Source organism: Phascolarctos cinereus, unplaced genomic scaffold (genome assembly GCF_003287225.1).
Source record: "Phascolarctos cinereus isolate Bilbo 61053 unplaced genomic scaffold, phaCin_HiC Scaffold_8;HRSCAF=390, whole genome shotgun sequence".
Classification (NCBI taxonomy): Eukaryota; Metazoa; Chordata; class Mammalia; order Diprotodontia; family Phascolarctidae; genus Phascolarctos; species Phascolarctos cinereus.
This window is the reverse complement of record NW_027556291.1, coordinates 8,701,122-8,717,886: the sequence shown is the minus strand read 5'-3', so window position 1 is coordinate 8,717,886 and position 16,765 is coordinate 8,701,122. Positions and strand designations below refer to the sequence as shown.

The window sequence follows — 16,765 nt, the reverse complement described above, 5'->3', positions numbered from 1 at the left end:
CCATGTCTGAGCGGCCCATGCTTTCGGGACTAGATGGATTCACCCTGGATAGGTCAACCTAGAACATCTCTATCCATTTGTCGAAAGTCTACTCTATGGAAGTCTGTCAATGCTACACTGTGACATGGAAAAGGAGGCGGTGGCTTTTCTTCCACACAAAATGGGGAAAATCTCTTTTCCTATCTGGGTTCCTATAGTTCAATACTGAGCTGGGCTGAGTTAGCTCACTTTGCTTGCTGCAATTCCATTTCTCCCCCCGCCCCTCACCTTCTCCCTCTTTCACATTTCTCACACTCTATTTCTTACTGCTACAACTGTGTTCAAAGTTCTCCTTAGACTGTCAAAGCTCCCTGAGGGCACACAGTAGGTGCACAGGAAATATTGGCTGAATTACTTGTTGAATTCCTCATGGTTGTAAATCTCATGCCCAATTGTCTCTCAGACTAATAGGAAGAGATCAACGTTCATAAAAGTGTTTGATTTGTTATACAAAAACCACGAGTCTATTACGCTTTAGCTCACATTGTTATCCAAACCTAGGGAAAATCCAAATGGCTGGCCTATGTAACTTGATTTCAAGGCACCACCATTTTACTCAGATACAATTACCTAAACCAGACATGTTGTCTGAGAAGTTCACCAGATTTGATAACATCAGCAATATCTATAGGAATGATGATAAACATAGTCTTTTAACTGGTACCACTGGTACCAATTTATAGTTATAATTATATAAATTATATTATATATAAATTACATAAATAGATAATTATATAAAATTTTAAATTTTTTCAAGTCAACTCTTGGTAGGATTATTTTAAAAACAATCTTAGCTCACTTTTTTTTTTAAATCCATTTAGATGTGACAGAAGACTAGCCAGTAAGACCAGCCCTTATGATCATACACAGAGTGCCCAGCTTCCATAATAATCCCCATGTGGACCAAGGAGCACGTTTAGATATTCTGTATCTGATCCCAGTCTGTTAACCATGTGAACAGGCAGACTGTTGATTGGGGAGTACCAAGAGCTGGGTTGCATTCAGAAGGCATGAGTCCATCAAAATCTGGTTTTTTGGCTCAATTTCTTCTTGTTCAACTGAATGCTGGGGAGAGAAGAAACAATGCTACATGAGGAGAGGCCTTGGGCTCTCCCAAACCAACGCTGACGTACAACCTGGGAACATGGGCCTCTCTGCTCATTGCCACTCTTGAGTTTATTTTTCGTGCTTCTTTCTAGGCAAAGCAGACAGGAGCTCATAACCTTGTGAACTTCGAGACCATGTGAGCAAACTAGTAGGAGGTCTGAGAGTGGGGACCATGCCGGGTTTTGTAAGCAGCCAGCCCAATACTGATGTCTCTCAAGGAATAAGCCTTCTCTGTCCCAGCTCAGCAGTACTGAGACATAGTTCCATCCGGCAGCTAGGCAGCATTTGATGAAAGAATATTCTTTTGTAAATATTCTTTTGTGGACATGAAGTGATATTAACTGGTCAAATAAAACTGGGATATTAATCACTGGTATCTAACAGCAGGGTGGGGCTACACTGGAATGGGGGCTTGAGCCAATGGCTTTAGAGAAAAGAAAACCCATCCTCTTAAGGGCACCTCTAAAACTCTGAAGGGAAGATGTAGCCAGTTGCACTGTGGAAGAGTGAGGCGAGAGCAATCACTACATTGGTTACAAAGGTTGTCCCCCCATGAAAAATCAAGGAGGTAAAGGGCTGCAGAGGGCAACACGTGTCGGGGCCCTCTCCCATCCTCTACCCCCATTCCCTGGGAAGTAATGAGGGCTTAGAAAATGATGGTTCAAAGTGTGGATAAGAAGGAAGGGATGGATACAAGAGAAACTTCAAAGGGAGGATGGATAGGATTTGGTGATTGGTTGGTTATAGGTGAAAAGTAACAGGAAAAAACTCTAGGGTAAACTCCACGATTTTAAACTCAGAAACAGTTGTATACAGAAAAGCTGAGAGATGATCAGGGTGGGGGAGGTGGGGTGGTGACAATTTTTTAGGGTATGATGAGGGTGATGTTATGTTATGACATGCAAATGGATATATCTAGCAAGCAGTTGAAGATATGAGACTAAACCTGGCGTCAGGATTGGATACAGAGATTGGGGATTTCTCAGCATAAGAACAGATGATTAAGAGCCATCACGTAGAATCGGTTTGCCAAAAGAAAGGATCTAAGCGCCAGTACATAGGTATGCCTGTCATGGCCATGAGGGTGACTTGGAATTAGGGTTTAACCCTTTGTTATACATGGGAGGGTCTGATGTGACTCTTGCTCATTAGCCAGAGAAACTGGATCACCAGAACTCTTTCTAACACCTATGTCAGTTCAGAACCTCTGTGTCAGAGAGAAATAGACTAAGACAGAGAAGGCAGTGGAAATTTGCATCAATGACAGTGTCGACCAGATTCTGGAGAATATGAAGCATCGTTTGCCAACCAATGTAGCCTGTCCTTAAGGGACAAACAAGTTGAAACAAACACTGGACACTGCAGTTACAAGATAAGCAGTTGACATGGAAGCCAATGGCCTCTGGAAGGAAGGAGGTCTAAAGCCTAGAATAAGAAGTGAAGATGAGCTAAGACTAGGAGCTCTGGCTGCCCCAACAAGGTCTCAAACACTACACTTGCAGCTAGAAATGCTAGGACCATAGACAAAGGCCTTGGTTCCCATTACTGGGGCTTTAGGCACTAGACCGATACCAAGAGGGCCAGAGCACCGAATGTCAGGCTTGATATGGAGTCAAGTGCATGCACCAAGTGAAGAATATCTTCTAAGTATGCATCGTTCCCTCCCATTGTGGGCTGATATCACTTGCAGCTGATTCTCATCTTGGGAGCCCCAGATTTCTGGGCTACCACATCTCCTCCTGACCCCACCGCCTGCCAAGTGTTTAGACAATGAACACTGCACTTACATCATCTCCACCCTCACAGGATCCTAAGGTAGAGGTTCAATCCAATCTAACAAGTATTTATTAAGTACTTACTAGGGGGCACAAGGCACTGTGACGGGCACTGGGGACACAAAGATGATTCTACTGTGGGAGGTGAGGGGTACTGGCGATATAACATGCAAACTGAGAGGCACATACATGATTACGTAAGAAAGAGAGCATGGGAGGGTGCTAATGAGGAAAGGCTCCTTATTCGGGGTGGCATGGGAGCGCAGAGCTTGGCTATCAAACCTGTACCTTCTGTTCCCCCAACCACAGTGACTCGGAGTCATCATCACCTTAAGGGACCAACGACCCTGTCCCCTGCTACCTCTCCTCACTCTCTCATCCCCATTTAGTTCAATTACATTGTACCCGACCACCTTTCCTTCTCTGCCCTTTCAAACAATGGCTCACTCATCAACAAGCCTCCTTTTATCTTTTGTCTCTTCTCTTCACACTCTTAATTCTCTTGTAGTTCAGGAAACTTATCTCTCTGAGACACCAGACCTCTGGTTACTCCCACTTGCAAGCAGCCTTACACACTAGGCCAGGAGGTGGGCTCACAGTCCCTCCCTTCAGCCCAGCCTTGGCCTTTGTCCTTGGCAAGGCCGCATACACATTGACTTCCCCTCGTGCACTGTGGCCTCCTCAAGCCCCGTGGCCTAGAGCTTCACTGTGACTGATTCACCACACACAGAATCGACCATATGAAATGTCCTCATCACCTCCAACTATGACACGTCAATGAGCTTCAGCTCTGCAAGTCTCCTCTCTGATCACTGCCCTCTGTCCTTCCATTGTTTCCTCATTCTTCTTCAAACTCCAGCCCGTCCTGTTCTTCCTATCTATCACCACTGTTCTAGCCTTCTATTCTTTTCAAAGATAAGATTCCTTTTCCCCTCTAACATAACGCCACGCCTGAATTGTTGATTCCTTTAAAATTGTATGTATTTTTCCTACTGTCAAAATTCTATCTTCTCTCTCTCCTCCCCACACTGAGAACAAAGGAAAAACAAAACCTTTGTTACAAATGAATGTGTAGTAAAGCAAAACACATTTCTGCATTGGTCATGTCAAAACAAACAAGCCAAACCAAACCAGTCTGTTTCATTCTACACTCTGAGCCAGTCCCCTCGCTGGCAGGAGGTAGGTAGTGGATTCCATCACTGGTCCTCTGGAATCAGAGTGCCTAATTCTTTCAAAGTTGTTTGTCATTACTATATTGTTGTCTTTGTAATCTGCATCAGATCATTTAAATCTTCCCAGGTTTCTCTGAAACCATCTCCTGCATTATTTCTTAACTCCAACTCATTGCTTCTCCACTGAAACTCCCAAACTAGTAGATGAAGTCACACGTCTGGGTTAACTGGTTCCAATACACATTCATGGCACCAAACCGCCAAAAGGCACACTCCATGTTCACATGGCTCTCTATCTCACATGCCCCAAATCCTGCCCAATCATGCCTGTCTTACCATTCTGGCCCCACCTGGCACTACTCACCTTTGTGAACTCAGTGTTCACAAACTGTCCCACCTGTTCCTCAAGTAGACCATATCGTCTCTTGCCTCCTCACATGTGCATAAGCTATCCCCCACTTTAGGAATGCATTTTGCCCTTCTCATCTCCACCTCTCAGAATGCATCTCCCTTCAAGGCTTGACCTAAGTGCCTTCTTCCATAAAATCTCCTCAAATAAGACTTCTGCCTGTCAGCACACCCTGCTCCCCCCCCCCAGCCACTATTTTCTTGTACGAAACTTAATGGTGCTAATGATATTAATACTGCCCCCTCACACCCCATGGAATCTAAAGCTACCTGAGGGCAGGAAATTTTTTATTTGTGTCTCTGTAGGTCCAGAATCTTGAAGAGGACAGGCACTTAATAACGAGCGGTGGAACTGAACTGAACAAGCTTTCTCACGTCTCAGAAATCTACAAGTATTCACCTCTAGGTTCTGCTGAGATGGAAGACGGCTTCCTGCCTTCACAGCAGTTACACAATGGAGCAGATGGGCTCAGCAAAAGCTCTTTCCTGGTTACAAATCAGGCACTCTTTCTAAGCTGCTAAGGAACCTTTCAGTACACTGAAAGCTTAATGACTAAAGTCCACTAGGTTTTTTCATGTTTGGAAAAAGCTCAGGAATATTGTACATATGAAGGGAATCTGGCTTCAACACAGACCAAGGGGAAGACTGCTTAGTTTCTGCCTTCATCTCCCGAGAGCATGAGTCAGGAGAGAAGAGGAGGCATGTGGATGGCTTAGAAGCTGTACCACTGGAGGGAGTGCCCATGGTGGGTTCACAGACCCACTCAAGTACACGACTCTATAATAGAGTTGGTGATAAACTTCTGGCACTCATCACTTCCAGAGGCAGGCCAAAATTATAAGCTTAAAAAAGGCATTCATAAACCCCTCTTCTCCCATAGCAAGATTCTCAATCGTTCCCCTGGCCAAAATTTCCTAAAGTCAAGAAAACTACTCAGCATGTCTCTGGCTGTATCCTTAAAATAAAAAGAAGGCTAGTCCTTGATGAACTAACTATTAAAAGACAATCCTCGCTTTACATAGGTGGACCATTCTAACAGACTGTTTCATCAGAACTCTACGTAAAGTGATTTTGATGTAAGGTGAATGTGGCCCTACCCATCCAATTCACTTCGCCTCCATAACAAAAGCATACATAAAATAATACCTTTATGCAAGTCAGAAAATGTAAACATTCAGTACTGTAACATGATAATAAACAGAATTATGACATGAAAGGTAAAGTCGATGATAAAGCATGCATGGTACGGTACAGTACAGTTAACATAGGTGCAGTCTGTGGCCCCTCCCCCACCCACTGCACCTAACCTTTATCACTGGGGGTATATGATGCTACCCAGAGAGGTTCAGACAGTGATTCTCTTTTTTCTCTTTCTCTGACAATAGCAAGCAGTATTATCCTCAATTAGCCTTTGAACTTTTACAAATCTTGAAGCATTTGGATCCATCTTTTTAATACAAGGAAAAAAAATCACTCAGATGATGAAATGCTCCTGACAACTGTTTTGTTGTGAACCTTTTGGCTTCGACCTAGGATTGTGAAGCTTTTCTTTCTTCTTCTGCAATCTTTGCAGCCAGCAGCTCAATCAGATACTCATTCAACAATTCTTCTCCAAGAGACTGAATTGAATCCTCCATATCTTTCTCATCCATTTCTGAGTGCCAATTCTTACACTAATTTCACAATCATGTCACATGCTTCTTGGAATATTTCATCTTTGTCAAATACATCAAAATCAACAATGAACTGCGGGCACACTATTTCCAAACTCTCCCATGCCTTAACAATATTCCAGATTGCATGGTAAATGTTATAGGACTTCCAGAAATCTCTTCATGTTAAATCCTTATCTGCATCCAAAGGGGCAATTGCCTCGAAATTTGTGAGTAACATGCCTTCAAATTCGCAATCACTCCCTGATCCACAGGTTGCAATGATGAGGTTGTTGCTTTTCCTCCTTCCTACTCGAAGGGGACCAATGACATCACAATGTCGGGGTCAAGGTTCAATCCAGTACAAGCTCAGAAGACCCTACCACACAAGTCAGACACAAATAGTCCATCTGAATATCTCTAGGTTTGTGCCTCTCACATTTCCTATGTGCTACTGTGGCTCCGCTTCCCTCATAGAGTACAGTGCCAGCATGCCATGCTGGACCGTCTTGTACCAGTGTCTCCCATATCTCAAACGATTCCAAGGCTCTTCGGAAACCTTTAAAGTCTCCTTGTATAACTTCTTCCTATTCTCCACGTGAGCGGTTACCTTGTGAGTTCCCCATAAAATAGTCTTTTAGGCAAACATACATTTGGCATTTGAACAACATGGCCAACCCACTGGAGTTGTGCTCTCTGCAATCAAGTTTGAACGCTTGGCAGTTCAGATCGAGAATGGACCTCAGTGTCCAGTACCTTACCTTGCCAGGTGATCTTCAGAATCTTCCTAAGACAATTCAAATGGAAGTGATTCAATTTCCTGGCATGCTGCGGGTAGACTATCTGGGGTTCACAGGCATACAACAAAATCAGCACAACAGCTCTGTAGACCTTCAGTTTGGTAGGCAGTCTAATACATCTTCTCTCCCACACTTTCCTTTGGAGCCTCCCAAACACTGAGCTAGCTCTGGCAATGTGTGTGTCAACATCATCATCTTTGTGGAATGCCAAGGTAAGTGAACTTACTATTTTATTATTTTACTATTTAACTACTTTATTATTTAATAGTGAAGTAGTGTTATGGGGAAGGTAGAGCACTTTTACATTTTCACTAAAAGCTTCCAGACAGGGAAGGTGACCTGGGTTTTTATTGAAAATAAGTAGAAAGAAATGTTATTTTCATTACAAAACTTGTCCACTTTAGGAATGAAGCAGTATATAAACCATTGTTCAAAGATGAAAAGGGATCCCCATGCCTTAGGGGTGGCAAAGTAATAATGGCCAGGTAGTGTTGCCTGGCAGATTCCTTTCAATGCTCTGGGATTTTCTGCTTGGTGCACAAGAACAAGTTGTAATGTGCAGCTCCAGATACATTCTCTCTAATCAGAAGAGTAACTTTATTTTTATTTGTTTGTTTTTTTGGCTAGGCAATGGGGTTAAGTGACTTGCCCAAGGTCACACAGCTAGTAAGTGTTATGTGTCTGAGGCCAGATTTGAACTCAGGTCCTCCTGAATCCAGGGCTGGTGCTCTATCCACTGCACCACCTAGCTGCCCTATAACTTTATTTTTAGAAGCTTTATGCCCCTGTGTAGTTGTTCGAGATGGCATTCTCCTATAAAATAGGCCAGTTTTGTCTACTTTACAGATTTGCTGTGGCAAGTCCGGACCCTCATCTATTATTTTTTGCAGGAACTCTGGGAACTTCTTTGCTGTGTCAATAGCTCCACCAGCAGCCTCTCCTGACACTTGCACATCATGAAATCCTGTGCAATTTTTAAATTGTGCAAAGCAACCACTGCTTGTTGTAAATACTTATGTTCCTTCTTCAAAGGGGCTTCGAGCCTTGGCTTGAATTGTCATCAAGTTTAAAAGAACCTTCTTCCGAGCCTGGGCTTCGATCCACATAGTCAATCGTTTCTCCCTCACTAGAATAGCACCTTCTCTTTGTTTCAACAGTTAAGTGGCCTGCATGCAAGCACTGCCTTCTGTGTGTGCCTTTATCCGGGCAGCATCCTTCACTATGGTGTTCACAGTCAACACCATAAGGCTAAGTTCACATGCTACTAATCATAGTTTTTGGTCTCCTTCATATTTCTCATTTTTTTTTTCATTTTTATTTTGAAGTCCATTGGCTTACATTGACCAGATGGTTCACTTTTCCCCTTAAGAGCACTTTGCCACCCACCAGGGTGAAAATATAAGGATCACTACTGAACACAGGGGAGAGGTACAGAATCATTCACTGTCTGCATGTGGGAAGTGACCTCGTGATGCTTCTCAGCTTCCTACCACCATTTATGTTGTCTGGCATTTGCTTTGAGTAAGAAATTTTCATAATTTTTTATGAATGCGGATTTCTTTCAGAAACCTTTATGTAAAGTCAAATTTGTGTAATGCAAATTTATGTAAAGTAAGAACTGTCTGCATTAAGGGATGAAAGGAATAGATGATTTGACTTTTAAGGCTGATTCTACAGTCATGCTGTTTGACCAAACATGCTTGGTGCTGCTGCCTGGAGTGGAGTCAAGAAGAACTGAGTTTAAATATGACCTCAGACACTTACTAAGTTATGTGACCCTGCACAAGTCACTTAACTATGACTCCTCGCACCCACCTCCCAGAGAGACGTCATGAAGACCAAATCAGATAATATTTGTAAAGCACTTAGCGTAGTGCTATATAAATGTTATCAATAGAACTGTTAGTACGCCACTAGTATTGTTACTGTTATTATTACTGTCAATGCAAACGTCACAGAGCACAGCACTTCCTAAACAGGAAGAAATAAGAGCTAACCAAACTTACGTCTTCTGTTTTAGCCTTCCGCCGTCGGTATCTGTTTGCTGGGACTGGATCTTCTCTTCATCATCTGACTGTGCTGCATCATTACTGGAGAAAAAGAAGAGAAACAAATGATGCCGTTTTAAAAAATGTGTAACCACCATCTTTTTCATTTGACTTTTACCCTCCTCTAGAACAAGTCCTCAGCCGCCAACTGTCACATGGGTTTTCCTGTTATTAAGGACCAGGAGGCTAAAATAGGTCAGAAAATGTGGAGGCCTATTGTCTAATCCAGGGTCCAACGTAATAATAATTACAATAATGACCTGTCTGGAGCACCTTAAGCTCTGCAAAGCACTTTATCTACACAATCTCACCTGAGCTTCACAACAGCCCTGTCAGATGGGAGCTCTCATCCTCCTCATTTTACAAATAAGGACAAATCAGACTGAGAGAAGCCACGACTTGCCCAGAGCCCCAAAGCTAGTGAGTGGCAGAAGAGTACGAGATTCCTCCCAGCACATGGGCTGTCTAGTGGACATCTTTCTTCACCACATGACCAGGCCACCTGCTTTGAGCAGACATTTCCCTGATAATATACAGACTCTCCCCACGCCCCATCCTTGTGATCACAAATTCTTCCTAATGGAAAAGTTCATACATTTATGTAGATTGTTCCTTAGCTATATTTTTCTCCAAGTCAATTAGTTCCCCTAAGGTCATTTCTTTGACCTAAAGAAACAATAAATTAACCAAGATCACTGAATCCTAAAGTCAAATTTCCAAGAGGAATGAACTAACTCCACAGGAACTGTGATTCTCCCTCTAGTCTGATAGATCAATGACATTTCATTAGGTAGCTCAATGCCTCCTCATTCTTTTCCAGTTTTAGAAACTAGGCCTAAACCAAAGATGACTCTTAGGTCCTTTTGCATTCGAAATCCTAGGAACCATGCACCGATTCAAGTAAAGGATATTCTCCGAAAAGGTCATCTCTTTACAAGGAAATACATACATAAATATGTTTATACTTTAAAATAATTGAAGTTATATTAAAATGAATGTTTGCTGTAAATTGCTTCCAATTCAAATCAAGATATTTTATACATTTTCATTAAAAAAAAAAGATTTTGACAAAACAAATAGATGGACTACATTTTAATTCCAGGTATACAAACTATGCAGAATAAAATTAAAAACTAAGGAAACTGAAAGCATATAAAAATATATTGTCAAATTTTTTCTATGTATTGATTGGTTTTGCTGAAAACTTTTCTTTTTTCTTTAAAAAAATTTTTTTTTTATTATAAGAAATGGCTTAGGGGATGCTCTTCAATTGGGGAATGGCTGAACAAGCTGTGGTATGTGATTGTGATACAATGCTATTGTGTTATAAGAAATGACGAGCAGGATGCTTTCAGAAAAACCTGAGAAGACTTATATAAACTGATGCAGAGTAAAGTGAGCAGAACCAGAACACTGCACACGGTAACAGTAATATTATATGGTGGTCAACCACGAATGACTTAGCTATTCGCAGCAATATAATGATCCAAGACAGCTCCAAAGGACTCATGATGGAAAATGCTATCCACACCCAGAGAAAGAACTATGGAGTCTGACTACAAGCTGAAGCATACTTTTTCACTTTCCTCATTTTTTTTTGGGGGGGGGGTGTTTTCTTCTGCAACACTGCTGATATGGAAATATATTTGCATGACTTCACATTTCCAAGAGACACCATATTGCTAGCCTTCTCCATGGGTGGGGAGAGAATTTCAAACTCAGAATTTTTAAAAATCAAAGTTGAATTTTTTCACATGTAATTGAGAAATAATGAAATAAACAAAAAGTAGATTTTTTAAAAAAGGGATGGTTCTCTGGGTGTGGGAGGGGCAAGAGGAGGGATACAGGGGGAATTTTAGGTGGTACAAAAACAAGAGATAGAAATAAAAATTTATTTTAAAAAATTAACAAAATAAAGTATATGAAAATCCAGCAGCATGCTCCAACCACCCATGTATGGGCATTCATCTATCTCCTACCTTGACCTCCACCCTTGCCCGTCATTAGTGCTTAATGTTTAATAAAGGTGTGTAGGGCAACTTGATTGTCCTGAATTCTCTTTGTTTAAATGCATTCTTCAGCCTGAGACTAACTTTGTGGACAGCTTCCTACTTGATAATTCATATTTTTAAAAAATATTTTTTTAGGAAACTCAGGGTGACAGTCTTAGTAAGTCATTCTGAGAATTTCTTTGGAACGAATAATGCTATTTTGTTACTATCCTGTTAAATTTAATTTAACTCTCTAAAAAAATTATGTAACGGCAAGTCAGAGTTTCATATACGATCCTTTTTTTGGGTTCTTCTTTACAAAGTGGAATGTTTGTGTTTGTTGGTTTAATTCAAAAGAAAAAAGAAAAAAATTAAAAGTATTAAAAAAAAGGAAATCTTTCTCATACAAATGACAAAAAATTGCAGTAAGCCATACCTCACATATTCCTTAGTCCTTCTCATAATGTGTAGGGTCAGTGGATTAATCCCTGTAGGCAATTTCTCTTCTGCAAGGCTCAAAGGTATTTCTTCTCCTGTATCAAGGTTCTTAATCATTACACTGGCCAAAATTTCCTAAAGTCAAGAAGGACATTTAGTGCTAGACCACCAATAATTTCCATATTTCTACTTGAATCTTTCAGGAGGATTCTTTTAGAAAAGACAGCCAGAGACATGCAATGCTGCATACTTCAAATAGAAGAAACATCAGATATACTGCTTGAAAAACACTCAAGGTAGGGACTGACTTAGGGAGTAGAAGCAAGTAACACTGATCAATGTTCACAGTATAATAATAAAGCTACCAAGGATGAAAACAGTCCCATAATATGCCGGAATAGACAATGCCACAGAAATATTGCCTCATTATAACAGTACTAAAAAGAACGAGCCAACCAGGCCTTGGAGAGATTCGAAGATAGACAGCCTTTCTTCCTATATCCTACGTACGGCAAAAATCTTGACATCTCACTTCTTTTTGCAATGATGTAATTTAGTTTCTGCTCCTCCAGTCACCCTGTCCTCTCTCCTCTTCTCCATTTCCCTGACTCTCTGTTCTAGACTATTCCCACCATGGCTACAGTCCAACCACAGGGTCCCTATTCTGGTCCTGATTACTCTTCTCCGATTTCTCAAATCAGTTCATTCCTTTCGATTTTGGATGAAAGCACTCAAAAACAAAGTGTGTACACACTGCATGCTATCTGGTATGGACAAAAATACATGCCTGTCGAATTGGGTACTTAACTTCAGAACTAAGCTGACCTTCTGACTTCCCTATAAACCATGGTTCTTGTTTTTTTTTACTACATAATCAACACCATTGTATGATACTGACTTTTTAAAAGAATATATCTTCACCATTTTTTTTAACTAACACTGTGCTGAGTGCTTTACAAATATTATCTCATTTGGTCCTCATAACTACCCTGGGAGGTGCTTATTTATTACCCCCAATTTACAGATAAGGAAACCGAGAGACAGAGAAGTTAAGTCACTTGCCTAGGAACATACAGCTATTAAGTAAAGGTCACATTTCCCCCTTACGTTAAATAATCAAAGGAAAGTTACAAGAGATGCCCCTTTAAAATAATATTGAAGGGACACTCCAATGTCCTTCATTTGTTTTGCATTATGATGCTTTTAATCATGAAAAAAAAAGCCATTTAGACTGTTACCTCATCAGTAAGTTCTCTTCCAGAATTGGACCTCGGTCTTTGAGGACCCATCATCTCCCCTGCTACTGTCTGCCCATCAGATGCTTTTCCATTTTCCTGAAATTATAAGTTTATAAAAAGCAAACCCAACAGACAATTTCAGAGAACTTTCAATTAGCCATTACCGCACACAGCTGTGAAGAACTTCAATATTTTTGATGATGGAGTCTATTAAAATGGAAAATGGAAAATATCCATTTTAGTGACTTAATATTCCCAGCATGCTGAAGACTGTCCATTCTGATCCCTCCATTACCCACAAAGTAGCTGTTTCTTTAACGTTGACAATAAAGAAATGTGCTCTATTTGGACTTGTCCAAATAGAGCTTTAGCACTCTATGTGGGGTAGGGTAACAGAGAGAAAGAGGACGGCTGCTGAGCAGGCCTAAAAGGACTGACAGCTCCAGGGGAGCCAGACCAGACAAGCATTCCTGTACTCTGTCACCCTTTAAGCTCTGCCACCTGTCAGGCTTTACGAACGTTCACATTTGGCACACCCTCAGCACGGCCCTGCTAGCTAATAGGCAAGTTTTCATGTTTTAAAATATATTGCGAAAATAACCCCCATTTGGGCAGAACTGGGTCAGGAATGTGAAGTATTTTCAGTCTTCTTTTCATCATCCCTACAGTGACGCTAAGGCAACCAGCTGGGTGAGGGCGATATGAAGAAAGCACGAGGTGAAATATAATAAGAGGAACCATTCTCCAATAGATGAAGGGTCTAAGGATGAGAATAGGCAGTTCTCAAGAGAAAGCCAAGCTACCAACAAACGTAAGCCAAAAAACAATGCCCCCAATCAATAATTATAGAAACGCTAATTAAAATAAATCTTGATTTTCATCTCATATCCATCAGTGGCAAATATCACATCAGATGAAAATGGTAAATGTTGGCTGTGGAATGCACCAGTCATGGAAATATAAATTAATGTATTTAGCCTTTCTAGAAAAGAATTTGGATTTACACAAGGAAGCCATTAAATCATATTCTAGCATACACCAGACATATACCGAAAGTGGATCAAAGACAGGAGGAAAAGCCCTTTTCTACAACAAAAGTTTTGTTAACAAGGAACTTCCTTCCCAGTTCACCACACTCACTGGTTGAGACAAAACCCAACAAATACGACAGGTTCAGGGAAACTTGGAAAGAATTATCAATAGGTGCGGCATTAAATAAGCCGAACCAGGAACACAATTTACACAATGCCACAAAATAACAAAGAAAAAGAGCCTCGAGAGATGTAAGAACTCTGGTCAATATAGCGACAATCCTGACCTCAGAGGCCTGGAAAAGCCAAAGGATAGAAAGACACACACGGCCAGATATGGCTGGCATGTGGCCAATTTTCTGAACACTAATTCTCTGTTACAACGGGGAAGTATGTTTGGGGGAGTTAATGAGGAGTACAAATTTTTCTCAACACATACTAAACAAGTGTTCAAGGCAGGATTTGTTCACAGGTATTCCTGGCATGATCCATACTACACATATGATTCAAGGTAACTCTGGCATGCTCAAGTCATCATGTTTCCACAGCACTATTCTAAAAGGTCAACGTGTTCTGACGGAAACACAATAGTGACCTCAATTTCAACTGTTTCCATAACTTCCTCTCCTTTTGATAACCCAGAATCCTCTGTTTAATAGTAGATGTGACTTCTCTGTGTGAGGTCAAAATAGAAAGCAACAAGTCAAGATCTTCTGCCTCAAGCCTAGTTTCAGAGAAGTGATCAATGCTGCCTCAGTAGATCTGACTGCACTCACCTGGTCAGTGACAATTTTCTCTCCACTGGTTGCACTTGCCAAATCAAGGGAAGGTTGCGCGTCCTTGGGCTGGCATTCGGAAGATGTACCAGGAGTCAAGGCACTACCAGATGCAAAATTCTCTCTAGGAACTACAACAAAGTCAGCATTAGGGAGAAAATACCCACATCATTTCCATTCACCGTCCCAGCTGTAACATTAGAATAGAAACTTCCAGTTTTGTCTACTTAATATGACTTGACCTTCAATGTCCAGGACAACTATTACTTCTGCCTATCTATACTGCTCGAAGCTCCTGGTCTCTAGGTCTCAGAGGGAGCCTAAAATATACTTACCTTCTAGCTCTGACGGTTTCAGAGTCTCCAACTCCAATTCATTTTTCTTTTTCCGGGGAGGAGGAGCGGGCCGGGCAGGAGGGGGTGGTCTGGGTGGAGGGAGATGGGTTGGCGGGGGAGGCCGAGCTGGGACAGGCTTCTTAGTGCTCGCCACGATATCGGGCTCTACAGGAATATGCCTTGGGGGCTTGAGAGGAGCCGTTTCTTCTGCTGCAGCTACATCTTTGGAAGGGAAGAAGTCTGTGGATGCCTGTTCTAAAATGTCAGTCTGTTTTATTTCTTCTTCATTTTTGGTTGCTGCTGCTTCTGTTTCCATTACAGTATGTTCATCAGTTGAACTGATTTTTATTACCTGAGTGGTTTCACTGATTTGCTTCTCAGAGGGAACTTCATAATAAGCACAAGGATATTTGTCAGAGTAAGATTTGGTTTCCTTAAATGTGTTCTGCTTTTCCCTTTTTTTAACATCTTGTGACACCTGATCTGTGGCTAAAAGTCCAGGAATATTGCTCAGAAGGTCTGTTCCAGCAACCAGAGTACTCGTAGACGATTCTGGATCAGAATGTTCTGTTCCCTTGGAATCCAAAGGTTTGTCTTCAAGCTGCTGGACCTTCTGGCTCTCCTCAATAATACTGTCAATAATCTAAAGAAAGAGAAAAGTCAAGATTTTTATGAAGGCATTCATTAAACATCTAAGCCATTTCAGATTGTCCTTGTAGTTAAAAAAAAGAAAAAGAGTCCAACCAACGCTAGAAATTAACTAAACCCAACCTTTTGGTTCATTTGCATATTTGTGCCAAATTAGTTGAAATGACTGTTTAGAGATTTACTAGTCCAGTTAAGCAGATGTCCAAATACCTTAATAACAATAAAAACTAACATTTATATAGTGTTTTAATGTTTACAAAGCACTTTGCTCACATTATCTTTATAAGTGAAGGAACTAACAAGTGCAATGACAGCAGGATTTGAACCCAGGTGGCACAGTGGAAAAAGAGCTGGACCCATAGCCAAGGAAGCTGAGTCTCAAACCCCGGTTATGCTGTGTGACCCCAGCCCAGCCACTGCATGTCCTGGGCCTTGGCTTACCTTATGTATAAATGAGGGGGCTGGGCTGGATACCCTCTATAATCCTAAGACTTTACCCAGTACTAATGATATTGGTGAGCATTGATACAGTACTTCCAGGCTTGCAAAGTGATACATAAATATATACATATACATATATAGATACAGATAGATAGATAAGATGTAGACATATAAAAATAAACTCATTTGATCCTCACAACAACCCTGGGAGGTAGGTGCTATTATTATTCCCATTTTACAGATGAGGAAACTGAGGCAAACAGGGTTAAGCAACTTGTCCAAGGTGACACAGCTAGTAAGTGTTTAAGGCCAGATTTGAACTCAGGTCTTCCTGACTCCAGGCCCAGCATATATCCACTGAAGCACCACCCAGCAGCTGGTACAAAAAGAATTCCAGGCTTCTGGCTTTATACACCTGCTAATGTCCCTAAGGAAAGGGTAGGAAACCCAGGAAGGTACCAGAAGCAAAATGAGATTGAAACATGCCAAGCTCCAAGGAGGTCTCCTGTCTTGTAGGAAGGCCAAAGCCAGGTGTGGCTCAGCAGTGCTTCTCAGACAACAGTAAAAACTAAGGGCCAAGGAAGCCTGGAGCCTATGCCAAGGCTGGAAAGAACAGGAGCAGTCAATTACAACTGAGACAAGCTCTACAGTCATCCAAGTCCAGCTGGAAGCTTGTCCACCAAACTCTCTACCGTTCCATGGCTAAGGACACTGAACCCAAGCTTTTGAGTAAGAGGCTCCATATGCACCCCTGGTCTAGTCACAACAACATGATCAGCCATTTCACTAATACCTTCACCACGACACTCCCCTTCCTTGACCACTTAGCTCTGCCAAATGGCAATCCCTACCAGGCCTCTACCCT

The 16,765-nt window shown here is 41.4% G+C and overlaps 1 protein-coding gene across 2 annotated transcripts in view; it reads right to left on the bottom strand.

Moving 5' to 3' along the window:
* Positions 1-16,765, bottom strand: part of WDR44 (WD repeat domain 44) — an 86,044-nt gene that overhangs the window by 30,738 nt on the left and 38,541 nt on the right. For both annotated transcript variants that reach the window (XM_020963417.2, XM_020963418.2), the window contains 5 exons: positions 14,812-15,454; positions 14,477-14,607; positions 12,670-12,765; positions 11,430-11,566; positions 8,961-9,044 (listed from right to left, as the gene is read on the bottom strand). In XM_020963417.2, the coding sequence (XP_020819076.1) occupies positions 8,961-9,044; positions 11,430-11,566; positions 12,670-12,765; positions 14,477-14,607; positions 14,812-15,454 (1,091 nt within the window). The remainder of the gene's footprint in view (positions 1-8,960; positions 9,045-11,429; positions 11,567-12,669; positions 12,766-14,476; positions 14,608-14,811; positions 15,455-16,765) is intronic.